General features: G+C 38.7%; 1 protein-coding gene across 1 annotated transcript in view; it reads left to right on the forward strand.

Annotated features, from left to right (window-relative positions):
• The window catches only part of plxna1b (plexin A1b), a 137,981-nt gene that overhangs the window by 110,741 nt on the left and 12,240 nt on the right, over positions 1-15,000 (forward strand). Inside the window, exons 19-25 of the mRNA XM_084128859.1 lie at positions 369-512; positions 1,896-2,130; positions 3,332-3,474; positions 4,420-4,676; positions 8,466-8,532; positions 14,046-14,192; positions 14,969-15,000. The exon at positions 14,969-15,000 is cut by the window's right edge and continues 128 nt beyond it. Of these exons, the coding sequence (XP_083984985.1) occupies positions 369-512; positions 1,896-2,130; positions 3,332-3,474; positions 4,420-4,676; positions 8,466-8,532; positions 14,046-14,192; positions 14,969-15,000 (1,025 nt within the window). The remainder of the gene's footprint in view (positions 1-368; positions 513-1,895; positions 2,131-3,331; positions 3,475-4,419; positions 4,677-8,465; positions 8,533-14,045; positions 14,193-14,968) is intronic.

Genomic DNA, 15,000 nt, shown 5'->3' on the forward strand with positions numbered 1-15,000 from the left:
TAGCTTATTTTATGTCAGGCAACATTTTTAATCATTTTAAGTTTTTTATTTTTTTCATTTTACTTTAGCCACGCCCCCTGCTACATTAGCCACACCTTAAACTCTCGCTATAGGCCGAGCAGAAAAGAGATTGACGGGTCTGAGCGGACACTCAGTGTTTAGATGGTTAATGGGAAGCTCAATGTTTACACTTTTGGGGAAGATAAACTAATAAATGGCGTAATAATAGCAGTCAATGAACAATAAACTGGGATAAGAGAGTGTAGTTTTAACCTAAAAAAAACCAAAAAAAAACCTAAAAAAAGAGTATTTTTGGATGATGTTCTGTATGATGATGTACAATATGATCTGTTTGTGTTGTGTTTCAGGGCAGGAATCTGATTCCCTCGGCTCCTGGGAACTACAGGCTGAACTACACCGTTCTGATCAGTGACAAAGCGTGTGTGTTGACCGTGTCAGAGACGCAGCTGCTGTGTGAATGGCCAGATCTCACCGGCCAACATAAAGTGACCGTAAGTGTGTCAGCGCAGTGTGTGACTCCCTTCTCTTCTTCTGCTCTTTCCCACGACTATCACGCCGTCTCATTTGTGGCTCTTCCTCTCATTCATCTCTTTTCTCCTGCGTTTCAGTCCGTGTTTCTCAGCATCAGATTACTGATGGCAGTTTCTGTCGTTGCTCTCGGGGGGTTTCGTTGTGTTTATTTACACTGAGTTTGCAAAGAGTCTGAGAAGCAGATCTGTATTTACATGTAGACATTTTCATCTTTAAATAGCGCTCTTTATTTGCTGAACATGAGCGTGAAGGCAGGATTATTAAAACATTGCTCCGATGTTTTTTCCCTAGCTGTCTGCTCTCTTTCTGTGTAGACGAGTCTGAAGGGAGAACGCCGGCGCGTTTGACCCACATGTTTGTCCTCGACCCATATGAAGCTGTGACAGCGAGACACCCCCGTTTAGCTCAGTTTACTCAGTATAAAACTTCACACTAGCCTGTCTGACCCCATTAGCCCCATAAACCCGGCTGAGTGTGATCTACATTAATAACACTCTCTAAAATGCCGCTTTATTCGAGCAATGAGGATTAATGTGGTGTTGTGAGGTGCGTTCACAATGGGATTGTGGGATAAAACGTAATCACAAATGTTTTAGGAGCTCATTTTGTTCTATATTTTAGTCTACTTATAATTATAGTCTTGGTTTCTTGCACCAAAAAAAGTCATAGTTTAGTTTTTCATGACCATTTTACCACTTACTCTGACATTTACAATTAAAGTCACCATGAAATCACACTTGACAGTTCTTGTTTTGAATGGAATATTGCAGTGTTTATTATAAATGATTTATCGGTGCACAGCATTATTGTTTTAAATTCATGTTCCTCATAATCTTGAATGAGAATAAGTTCCTCTTGCAGCATCTCTTCTCTTCTCTGATGACGAGGGCGGGGCTATAACCTGTCACTCACATGAGATCAGCCAATAGCAAACCACAGCCATCCAATCAATTCCTCACAGACACAATCAAGCCCCGCCCACATTTGTTCTTGTTCCAGAAGCTCTTTCATAAACATCACAATAGTAAAGAATAACGCCACTTATGTTTCTTGCTGACTTTAAACAGGCTACTCTTTCATATGTAAATGACCTCTGTCATGATTGGCTGAGCTTTTTGCATATGAAATGAGGAGCTGTGTTGGACAGTCATATTCATGAGCTCATGATTTCTGAACTGTTTAGTTTCAGTAACTACTCTTTGCGGACTTGTAAAGGACATTTTATCAAACTATATTATTATTACATAAGAAAAAGAAAATTCCTGTTTTCCATGCACTGACCACTTTGACACCTGTCAATCATCGTGTGACGTGCTCACTCTGTGTGTGTGTGTGTTGCGCAGATCCTGGCCGGAGGTTTCCGCTACTCTCCAGGAACCCTGCAGATCTACTCCGACAGCTTGCTGACTCTTCCCGCCATCATCGGGATCGGGGGAGGAGGAGGCCTTCTTCTGCTCGTCATCATCATCATCCTCATCGCCTACAAGCGCAAATCCCGCGACGCGGATCGAACGCTCAAGCGACTGCAGCTGCAGATGCACAACCTGGAGTCCAGAGTCGCCCTGGAGTGCAAAGAGGGTAACGCACACTTTCTTTCTCTCTTTTGCTCTTTCTTTCACACTTTCTGTCATGCTTTTTAATGCTATCTTTCAATCACTTTTTCTTTCATGCCTTCACACATTCTTTCGCTCCCTCACTCATTCGTGCTTTCTTTCCGACTTTTACACTTTCTTTCACTTTTATACTTTTTTAGCTTTTTTTCACTTTCTTTCTTTGTCCTTTTGCTCTTTCTTTCTGTCTTCGCTCTAATTTTTCATGCTTTCTTTTGCTCTTTCTTTCTTTCACACTTTCTTATCTGCTTTCATACTCTCATGTTTTCACTCTTTCACGTTCTTTTCACGCTTTTTTATGCTTTTTCATACTTTTTCATACTTTCACTCTTTCTTTTGTGTTTTCTTTGTGCTTTCTATCTTTTGCACAATTTCACTCTTTTATTGAGCTTTCTTTCGCTCTTTCACTACTTTTGCTTTTCTTCTTTTGCTCTGTTACTTCCGTTCTTTCACACCTGTCTTTCTTTTTTTCTTCTGCATTTCCTTTCACTCTTTCTTTAATATTTCCTTTGGCTCTTTGTTCTTTTTTTATTGGCTCTTTATCTGTCCTCTTGTTCTCTTTCATTATTTGTTTGTTCTCTCCATCTCATCACTCTCCTTCAATCCTTTTCAATTGAGTTCAGTTCTATCTTTCTCTTCTGTTTGCTCTTCGCCGCCTCTCTCTGATTGGCTTTGTTTTCTCTGGTCTCCTGTTAGCGATGACCTCACGACACACACATCATTTATCATACACACACACGCGCACAGAACGCCCGTCTCATTCCCTCCGTGGTCACAAGGGCGTGAGACGAGTCGCCCATTATCTGTCTCTGTCGGGCCCGAGGTGACGACCTTGTCTGTCTCCAGACACGGAGAGAGGGATGAGGACAGGGAAGAGAGGATAAAAGAGATGGATAGCAGGAGGCGAGAGTGACAGGTCTCTGATAAGTGATGAGGCGTCCTCCAGGATGAATAAAAAGGCAATAAATAACCACACCGTCCAGATTGATTAGGCGAGTGGCAGACTGGATCGGAGGCTTGGGAAGGAGAGCATGTTGCATGTTTTCGCATGTTAATAAGCATCTAATAAACGACTAGACCGACTGAATATCTGGTCAGAATTCAAGAAACCCGTTTTCTTCTACTTTGCATGACACCGAGATTCACGGTTTCTCTGACTCTGTTTCCAGCGTTTGCGGAGCTGCAGACCGATATCCATGAGCTGACTCAGGATCTGGATGGAGCGGGAATACCGTTCCTGGATTACCGCACGTATGCCATGAGAGTGCTTTTCCCAGGAATAGAGGACCATCCGGTGCTGAAGGAGATGGAGGTACATGCGGACAGGTTTAACCCAGACTAAAGTTAGACCAGAGCAGAACTAACCCCGGACTAAACCTGGTTTCTCCGAAGGTTTATTCTCCACTACTGTCACCGGGTGGAGTTTGGGTTTCTCTCCTCTGGATCGCTTAGTTGGGGTTTAAAAGACACATTCAGTAACATTAATGATTTGATAATGACACTATTGTCTTCTGTAGAACTGCTTTACTGCTGAATATTAGTCTGTTTTATAATTGATAAACTTTTTATTTGCAATTTTTATATTGTTTTTGTTGGTGTATTATTAATTTTATTTACCTTATTTATTTATTTAATTATTTATTTTATTTTGTTTACCTTAACTTACCTTAATCAATGGTTACCTAAACAACCATTGATTATTATTATTTGTTTTATTATTTTATTTTTATTTATCCTAACCCTTTTATTATTATTATTATTATTGTTATTTATTTTATTTATTTATCATAACTATTTTATTTTTATTATTATTAATATTTGTTTATTTATTTACCTTAACCCATGAATTATTAATATTATACATTTTATTATTTTATTTATCCTGACCCATTTATTATTTATAATATTTATTTACTTTAAACCTATTATTAATTATTTTATTTATTCTAACATTTTTTATTATTTAATATTATCATTATAATGATGATGATGATTATTATTATTTATTAATTTTTAACTGAATTGAATCAATACTGAATTGATCTGAACAATAACACTATTGTCTTCTGTAGAGCTGCTTTACAGCTGAAATGATTCGGTTTCATAATTGATGTATTTTGCAACATTAAGCTGTTATTTTCATGTTTATCACTGTGAAGCTGCTTTGAGATGATCTGTATGATATAAACTGCTGTATAAATAAATGTGACTAGACGTGATGTTCTGATCTGATCGCGGTGTGTCTCGTCTCTCTCAGGTGCCGGCGAACGTGGAGAAGTCTTTGACTCTGTTCGGGCAGCTCTTGAATAAGAAGCACTTTCTGCTGACGTTCATCCGCACGTTAGAGGCTCAGCGCTCGTTCTCCATGCGGGACCGAGGGAACGTGGCGTCTCTCATCATGAGCGCCCTGCAGGGAGAGATGGAGTACGCCACCGGTGTGCTGAAACAACTGCTGTCCGACCTCATCGACAAGAACCTGGAGAGCAAGAACCACCCCAAGCTCCTGCTGAGAAGGTACGCCAGCTCACTGCACCTTCGAGTTACTGTACAGCCGCGTTTCCACCGCAGGAACTCTGCCCAGGAACTGCTCTGGGCTGGGACTCGCTGTGTTTCCACCGCAGGGTCTAAATGAAGTTCCGGGTAAATATTTCCCCCACAGTAAGTCCCTGCTCGCGAGATGGTATTTTTTCAAAGTTCAGGAACTTTCAGGGGTGGGACTTGTGCAGTGAACATGCTGATTGGTTGATTGGCCGCATCTTGACTCCACACAGCATTTCATCTGTTGCGGACCGGTGCGTGCAGGAGCAGTCGTTTGCTATTCGAATCAACAATGGAGTTTAAAAAATACGACCGATTGACCGACGACGAGGTTCAGGCTTTATTAAAGCTACACTGTGTGATATTTTCCCCCATCTAGCGGTGAAATTGTATATGACTGCCCAGTGAATATTAGTTTCTGTTCCTTTCAATTCCGAGGGCGTTTTAACTCCTACGGTGGCCGTATTATTCCAAGATTAACTTGGCTTCCAGTTCGACTTCGTCCATGAGTGTTCCTTCAAGTGATGAGGTTCGAACTATTCATCACCGTCGCAGCACAGATTTATGTTACAAGGTAAACAATACTTTTTCACCATTGACGCGAGGAAAAGTAACGCAAGTTATACTAGAGGTCGTTCTGGCGTTATGCACAACCATGCTATGGTTAGACAAGCAACTATAAAACTTTGAATTTACACAAATAGGCTGAATTACCTGTCGAGAAGAAAGCAGGCAACTTTGGCGTCCGTTTTAAAATCTTTGCTCCTCATGAGCTCTTTCCTTCTGGGAAAACTTACTCCAGTATTGACTTTGGTCTTGCTGATTTGCCTGTCGCGTTGACGTTTTAATTCTCTCTTTCGCTTCCTTGCCGACTCTGCTACATGTCCTCGAATATAGGCGTGATCCTCCATCTTCAGCAATCTTTCAAATCTGCCGGCAGTCGCGAGTAATCTCCCCCTCGCATTCGTCACGGTGCCACTGAGTGTAAAACACGAAAGGCGAAGCTTGAATTTCCAGGTATGTCCCTCTTTGGCGAATGTATTTTCAAGATGGAGGCGCAACATGGCTGCCGCCATTCGAGCGACTCGCTCGTATGTATTATAAATGGCAGATTTTACGCTTACGAGAATACTTTATTAGTTGGTGGAAGTAATTACACATTAATGAGCACATATACTATTGATAGAACAAAGTGTTTTTTGCTAAGAATCAACTTAAAAAATTACACAGTGTAGCTTTAAGCTTAAATTCAGAGGATGAAATCCAGCGGGAGTTTCAGTGGAAACGCGGCTTTAGTTTTTTATGTAATATTGCAGTGTTTATTATAAATGTTTTATCGGGGTACATCATTATTGTTTTTAATTCATGTTCTTTCATATGTTCTTTCGTACTTACTGAGCCCAAAATTTGTAGATCTTTTTGTAGAGATCCTTCTGTATTATAATTAAATTATATATACAACATTTTTTTTTGTTTTACTGATGTCGACAATTGTTTAAAAATAATTTCTAGCACATACGATGTAGCACATAATTTTTAAATTTGAAAATTTTCAAAAATAGTTTAGTAAAAACCTGGAGAGCAAGACCCACCCCACACTCCTGTTGCGAAGGTACGGCGTCTCACTTCACGTTCAGGTTCCCATGTCGCACCTGTTAATGCACACGGTGTTAATGGACTTCGTGAGTTTGACTTCTAGAGGTCACTTTATTCTCCCATCACTCATTTGCTCTCCATCCCCCCGTTTCCAGGCTTTGCCCTTTCGTGGTCGTCGGTGTTTCATCCCTCTGTTTCTGTCAGATGATATTACACACCTGAACACACACACGTTCCCTGCGGAGCGAGATGAAGACGTGACGAGACCAGATGAGATGTGATGAGAGATTGAACGCGAGAGTCGGAGGACTTTAGTCCAGAACATGGTGCATGTCAGTCTTACGTCAATATCACAAAAACAAATCGGCGATTTCTGGTCAGATCTACAGTTCCTCAAGCGCTCGCCGTCTCATGTCCTTCACTTTGGCTTTATTTTCCATGAAGGTTCAAAGACTCCGTCTGGATCAATCTAACGATGGCATGTCACGGGACATTTTCTGCTTTCCACAAAATTAGAGGGAAAAAAAAATTTATATTATAAATATATCTATTTTTAGGACCAAAATATAATTAATATAATAATAAACAAAATATAACAAACATATTTTGTTTGTTTTTATCATTAATCTAAATATTTATTATTATTAATATTTGTATTTATTTCACATAACCATTTATGATGATATTATTTGTTTATTTGTTTATTTATTTAGATTAACCCAATTTTTATTATCATTATTATTATTATTATTATTTATTTCACCTAATCATTTGTTATTATATTATTATTGTTTATTTATTTAGCTTAACCCATTTATTATCATTTATTTTTCACTTAACAATTTATTATTATTATTTGATTATGTATTTACCCTATCCCTTTATTTATTTATTTATTTATTTATTTATTTATTTCACTTAACCATTTATTATTATTTTTGTTTTATTTATTTAGCTTAACCCATTTATTATTATTTTTATTATTATTATTTTGATTAACCATTTTTTATATATTTTGCTGAACCATTTATTATTATTATTATTATTATTATTATGTATTTTTTATATTTCGCTTAACAATTTATTATTATTATTTGATTTATTATTTTTGCCCTATCCCATTTATTATTATTAGTTAGTTAGTTAGTTAGCTAAAACATTTATTATTATTATTATTATTATTATTATTATTATTATTATTATTGTTATTGTTGTTGTTATTATTATTATTATTATTATTAATTATTATTGGAATCGTCAATTATGACCAGGTCATGTTCTTGACATGTTTTATGATTGATTGCCATATTCATGTGTGTCACCAATATCTCACTATGGACCCTGAATCTGTCAGATATGATCGTTCTGTCGCTCTGATGTCTCGTCTTCAGAGTGATTTTGTTTCGCTGCAGCTTCTTCTCTCTGCCATGACAAGCATCACCTAAAGATCAAATAAATGTGAGCTGTCAAATCTCAATCTTTCACCCCTTCAGGAACGTTTCCAGCACAATATCCTCAGTTTTTTTTAATAACTCCTCACAGTCTGTGTTTCTCGTGCCGTATCGTTCTCCTCTGCATCTGTTGGCATCAGAATGCGTGAATAATTCAGCAGAGATGGTAAAAACAAACATATTTCAGCAGACTCCTCGTCTACACCTCCTCTCGCACGGCGTGAGCAGATTAGCGCTAATAAGGTCCGTTAATTACCAAGCCGTGTAATTAGCCTCATTCTGAGGGACTTTTTTCGGGGGGTTGTTATTGTGCGCCAGGTTTCTGTTTAATGACAGAAGATACTGAATATTTTTAATTGGTGTTTTCTTAATGAAGTTTCGTGGTTTGCTTTGCGAGGGAAGAGAGCAGCGCTTTGGTTTGTTGTTAATGCTAAATTATTAGCGTGTGTGCTTTGAAGGTTTTTCCCCGAGCTGCGTTCACCATCGCTGCCGGGATAATTCGGCCGCCGCACTTTGATGTCAAATGGGAGTTTAATACAACATCCCCTCCAAAGATGTTGCTTATCAGAATGGCTGTTTCTCTTGTTGTGAGGCTTGGGAAATTGTGAAATGAAGAAGCCTTCAAAGCATGTCTCTGCTCTTAAAGGTTCCCTCAGGGACGCGCACACCCAAGTAAATAAATCCTTGACATTTATTTTTTACTCTGTTCCCCCCTCAGGACTGAATCTGTGGCTGAGAAGATGCTAACAAACTGGTTTACTTTCCTCCTCTACAAGTTTCTTAAGGTAAGTGGAAGGAACTGGAATGAACGACTGTATTTCCGTGCATCTTGAACGATGTTATTCGCTGTAAAGAGAGAGAGCTCAAGGGTGTTTGCTGGTCAGTCTCACAGAGGTTTACATCGGACGCTTGTCAGGCTGGGAGACCAACTACACCAGCCATCTTGTCAACAAAATTATTTCTAAAGTACACAAAATAAACATTCATATTGTTCTTTTTGTTTTAGATTTTTTTATTTGCCCTATTTCCATACTACTTGAATTTTGAATGCACCAAACACTAGATGAAATACACATTATACTCATTAAATATATTTAGATACTTTTAAAAATACACTACCATTCAAAAGCTTGGCGTCAGTAAGAAATTTATACTTTTATTCATCAAGGATGCATTTAATTGATCAAAAGTGACAGTAAAGACATTTATAGTGTTAGAAAATATTTCTATTTCACATAAATGCTGTTATTTAGAATTTTCTATTCAACAAACAAAAATGTAGTTTCCACAAAAAACTGGTTTCAACATTGAAAATAATCAGAAATGTTTCTTGAGCAGCAAATCATCATATTAAAAATGATTTCTGAAGGATCATGTGACACTAAAGACTGGAGTAATGATGCTGATATATTCACATAGAAAAAAACGTGTTTTAAATTGTAATAATATTTGAATGTAAAAAAATAGGGCTGCACAATATTGAAGAAAAATGCGATATGCGATAATAACTCATTAAATAATGCGAAATTTGATATGCAATACGATAATGCTTAAAGTGTGTAAAATAAACTTGAATTATCTTTAAAATATATTTAAAATTATATAACCTACACACGTGTTTCACAATCTTTTTGTGACAAGAAAACATCCCTAAACTTCTGACAGTGAACATCAGTGTTTTACTGTAGTGTAAGAACATCAGTGTAAACCACAGGGTTTCAGGTTATCCTACATTAGGGTTATTTAACAACATAAAAGTGATTTTCTCTTTGTCTTTTGTTCATGACCACAGTTATTGCAAGCTGTTGCGATATGCATATCGCGATATATACATTTGCGATATTTCAATAATTTGAGCAGAAGAGACTCTTTCAGGAACATTAAAAAAATCTTACATACCAGAAACTTTTGAGCATTAGTGTATTTATTTATTTATTTTTGGCATGACAAAATAGTGACCAAAGTAAAGGAAATGTTCATCAACAGACTGTGATTAAAAGACTGACTAAAACCACACCTGAAACCAGCAAACACTTCAGGAGGATTCAGTCTGTTTTTCAACAGTGTCCTGAGAGCGAATGAATAAATACAAGGATTTTCAGTCCAGACACATGCAGTCCACCATCATGTTGCTCTGGCTGTTGAATTATTATTCCTCCTTGGGTTTGTTTGTTGCTGAATCTTGAGTTTCAGAGACGAGGCCGACAGATGTAGTTTATCATTCCCCCTGGGGAAGTTCCTTATTACAATCTTTAAAAACCTGCGTTAATATAAAGCACTTCCATAAACACACACAGGAGTGAGAGTCAGTGTGTGTGTGTGTCGTCTCCTGCTGCTCATTAACAGCTGTGTGTTTAATTATCCCCTGTGCTAATGAGCCCAGTGTGGCAGGGCCAGCATATGGATGGGCCGAACCTTCACGCTACGGGTCCCAGTGAGGGACACAAGAGGAGACAAACATCCAGCAGGATCACGAGCCGCTGTGTGTCGTTCAGTGTTTTCACCTGAGAGCGTGAGCTCTGCTGATTAAAGTTGTCTGAGTCTCATACAGTTTAATTACTTTGGGTAATTAGCCATGAGCTTTTTAAGACTGCGTGAAGTGGCGTTCATTTAAAGAGGACCTATTCTGCTTTTTTCCATGTTTGTCTTTCTTTAGTGCGTAATGTTGCCAAGCATAAAGTCCCTCCAGCGGGAGTTATCCTCTATATCAGTGTCAGTGTTTCTGAACTCCTGAAACGCCTCCATTGTAGTCTTGAGTTTCTTCCAGGAACGAACACGTCACAATATTCCTCATTTAAATAATTAATACGCAGAATAAAGGGGCGGGGCCTGGTTGAGTTAGTTAGTAGTGTGTTAAACTGGCGGTTATGGTAAGAGCAGGACATTTCCCAAACACACTCGAAGCGCTCGACCAATCACAACACACTGTTCCAGCCGACCAATCAGAGCACAGTGTGCTTTTCAGGAGGAGGGGCTTCATAGAGACAGGAAGTAAACAGAGCGTTACTGACAGACTGGGAAGAGAGGAGCTGCAACAATGGAGAATATGAGGAGAATAAGTTGGCCAGTTAACTGGTTTCCTGAACACGCCCCTCTTCTGCCATTGGTCAGTCAAACCAATAGTCCAGCCTTCAAACTCTCATCATTGGTTGAATCAGCTTTGTCAAACAAACAAATCAGTGTTTTGACAGGCGTTTTCCCTCTGCATATTAAACGGGAACACAAGAAGCAATTTAATTATTAAACAAAAATAAATCACACATAACCTTTAAGGCAGTAAAATTTGCAATATGTTGTCTTTAAAGCCGAATGCACTGATCTTGTGGTGTTTTCTGCGTTCTCATTCGGAAACATTTGCGTCAGACATCAGAGGCAAACTCTCAGGAGACTGATAGAACGAAGATGATGATCAAATTAGTGAGACGGGAGACGAGAAGAGCAGCAGTTGTGAATGATGAAAGCCAGAGAGAGTGTGTAGGAGGACGAGAGTGAGTGAAACGGAGAGAGAGAGGCGTGTGATTGGCTGTTTGACACCTATCCCGCTCTGAAGTGTTTCTCCCGCTCTCCTCCACAGTCATTAGCCTTCTATTAACCCTCCGTCGCTCGCGTGTTCGCCTCGGGTCTGTTCGCGCGCCCTGACGCTCATTTCCACGCCTAAACAGCCGCTTTTACACGGCTGACGCTCCCGGGAGTCGCAGGATTCTGTGTTTTATCTTATTTATTTTTGTAGGAGTTGCACATTATCTCTTCCAGACATTAGAGTTTGAAACAAGCCGTTTGATTGCGTTTTTACTCAAGTGATCATTGAGTGTTGATCATTGATCATTAACGGTACACAAACATGACGGTTCGGTACAGCAGGGGGGAGAAAAATAAACACAAAATTGCTTCTTTTAAACTGTGTTTAATGTGTTTAATAAATTCTATTATAATTAAAAATTTCTAAAGGATAAAAAAATCTGTCTTGGCTAATGCTGTAAACTATATAGGGAGCTCTTAATTACACATTACTATAAAATTAAAGGTTACAATTAACAACAGAGCCCAAATGATTAAATTCAGTTGCTATTTATTTTTAGATATAATAAACACTCAAAAAAATACTTTAAATTGCGCATAAGGCAGGTTTTGCATTAACTTCTAAATCTAATTATAAAGCTTATTTTCTACTCCAATTCATTTTTAAAATATAATCATTCACACAGTGGCTGTGTCATAACTTGACAAATTTATTTAAACACATTAAATAATCAAGACAATACTAACAGGTTAAGTAAATATAATGAAAAGGCTAATAAGGTGCATATATGAAATGCTTCTCTCTAGAGTTCATTTCTCTAGTGATCCTGCTGTCGACTCTAAATGCCTGAGGTAAATGTAATGCTACGTGAGATATTATTCTCAAGCTGTTTTATTGATATCTTTCCGCAGTTGAAACACTGGTTGAGAGATGTAAACATATCGATCGATCGCCTCTTCTTCTTCTGCGCATTTACTGCTAGCAAACAGTGTTGCATTACCACGGATTTGGATCGCCTGTGACTATGGCTACGTTCACACTGTCAGTACAAATCCGATTATTTGTGTATCCGATTGGAATCTGATCTAAAATGATTTATGTCCACACTGTGTATCACAACTTTTCCGATCCGATTTGTCCATACCGCTCTTTCGTTTTCCGCAATATCTGCATTGGTTTCCATGGCGATGACGTTGGTAGGAATTCGCCAAAAACAACAACATCCGCAACATGGAGGGATTTGCAATAGAGATGTTGTCTTATTTAAACGTTATAACATGTAAATGTGTATCCGCCGCGCTGGCAGAACCGGAGGCTGGTATGAGCCGCTTTATTCCGCACCGTCGTCTCCGCCGGTTTCAAAATCCGTCTCCGTTATATTGACGTTTTCAGCTCGTTCTGCACTTTGCAACAACAGCATTGTTTCAGCAGCAACTTTCAGCAACTTTCCTATAACAACGTCTGACGCTTACATTTTACATGGCGGGAGAAAGTCACACAAACCACATGAAATCCGATCAGAGCGGTCAGACTGAAACAGATTTCCAGAATAGGAATTCAAACCATATGGATGTAGCTTGAAACTAATTAGTAAAAATTGCATTTTTGCTGTTTAAATTTGCCAACTCTGATCAGATTTCAATTGGATATGCACAAAAATCAGATTTGGACTGACAGTCTGAACGTGTGTGAACGTGTGTTCATCCTGAGACATCTGTACTGTACGGTTCAGGACGAACACATGTACCGTTGCACCCCTACTGAATACTACTTTGCATATTTACTTATAATGGGTTATTTTAGATCAGTGAAATACTAATAGTGAAATAATTGTACATAATGTCAGTATTGCTACACATGCATATGTATGTGATCAGAAACCAAATATGAAGGCCAACTATAAATATGCCAGAGACATCATTGATTCAGAAGTTATTCAACTATATAATGAAATGGATAAAATTTGGGATTTTTTATTATTAGTGAGAGAAAGTGGCTGGAGAAGATGTGCGACACGTCAAAAATAAAATAAATAAAACGGTATATGACTGGTGGTGACATGAGAGCGGAGGAGTGCTGTGAAATGGGCAGAATGAGAGCGACGGGGACGAGTACAAATATATCCACAAGTGTCAATCATTGGGCAAAGTGGAGAAAATGACCACTATTGGTGAAATTGGAAGAATAGATGCTGCAGACGCTGTTATCCAATGCTGGAAAACTTCCTCGATCACACCGTTATGGAGACACTTTAGTTATAACGGCCCACGGGACCAGACATTGATGTCATTTTGGGACGCGTCCTCAGATTGTCCTGGCGTTCACGATTTTCAAGACTTTTTCCAATATAAAGTATATTTTAGTCCATAGACATGGAAAGTGCATTGGGAAAAAGGAAAGCTTTTCAGGCACATACTATTTTAAATATGCATGAACACTTATTCAGCTCTCACAAAATGATGGAATCTCATGTTGTGGGCCGTTCGCTATTAATATTTCTCAAACAGGCATGGTGCTTTTGCCAGGATGAAATGGAGAAACTGAAGGATTAACTGACCTCATACGGTCCTGATTTATAAGCAAAAGCATGAATTGTCTGGTTGTAGCTCCTCCTAGAGTCAGACAGGTGTGCTGTGCATGAGTTATTTGAGTCTGTTTTAGGACTATTTATATTTATATACAAGAAAATGTCTTTTATCTGACCCTTGAATATACAAGTGCTTTCCTCTGAGTGTGTGTTATTCTGAGGTCTAATCTCACTCTATTATGTGTGTTCAGGAGTGTGCAGGCGAGCCTCTCTTCATGCTGTATTGTGCTATAAAGCAGCAGATGGAAAAGGGTCCCATCGACGCCATCACCGGAGAGGCCAGATACTCCCTCAGTGAGGACAAACTCATCCGACAGCAGATCGACTACAAAACACTGGTCAGTGGCTCTGAATGCAGCAGAAACTCAAACTACATCGTGCCATAATTGTCTGTATTGTTTGTTATCAGATTTAAAGTGCCCCATTATCCTTTTTTGGATATGATCTGTCATATAGTGTGTAATAAATGTGTTTCTGAATGTAAAAGCTCTACAAAGTTTCAAAGATCAAAGTGCAGATAAATGGAGTTTGTGTCGATTCTGAACTGAAACGAGTCGTCAGTAATTCAGTCTCACTTCCTGATGATCCTACATAGGTTTGTAAATAATTAGCATAATTCCAGCCTCTGGTCTTGATTGGCTGAACAGCATCTTTTAGCTCCGCCCTCAAACACTGTAGTTTCTCTGAGACTGGAAGAGTTTGGTTCGTGTTGTTCATGTCGAGAAGACGCTGTTTTCTGAGATTGATGCGGTAAAACCCACGCCATCGTTACTGTTTGTATCACTGTGATCAAGAGCTGAGATTCAGATATGATAATGAGCATTTGCTTTCTGACCAATCAGAGCAGAGCAGCGCTCAGAGAGGCGGGGTTTAGAGAGACTGAATCTTCGATCGAAGCGTTTCAGACACTGAGAGAAAAGAGCTGATGCTGCAGTGGAGATTATGAGGACATTAAAGTGTTTTTGACATTTGATGAGTGTAAACCTGTTGTAGGAGACTCAAAACAACATTAAAATAGCATAAATGGGGCACTTTAAACACTATAGTTCTATTCAGCTGTACTTTGTTTCAGTATAGTGTTTGTGTGATGTTTAATCCTCTGTTGTGTCTGCAGACGCTGAACTGCATTAACCCAGAGAACGAGAA

The sequence above is a fragment of the Abramis brama genome (genome assembly GCF_963993115.1).
Source record: "Abramis brama genome assembly, chromosome: 11".
Classification (NCBI taxonomy): Eukaryota; Metazoa; Chordata; class Actinopteri; order Cypriniformes; family Leuciscidae; genus Abramis; species Abramis brama.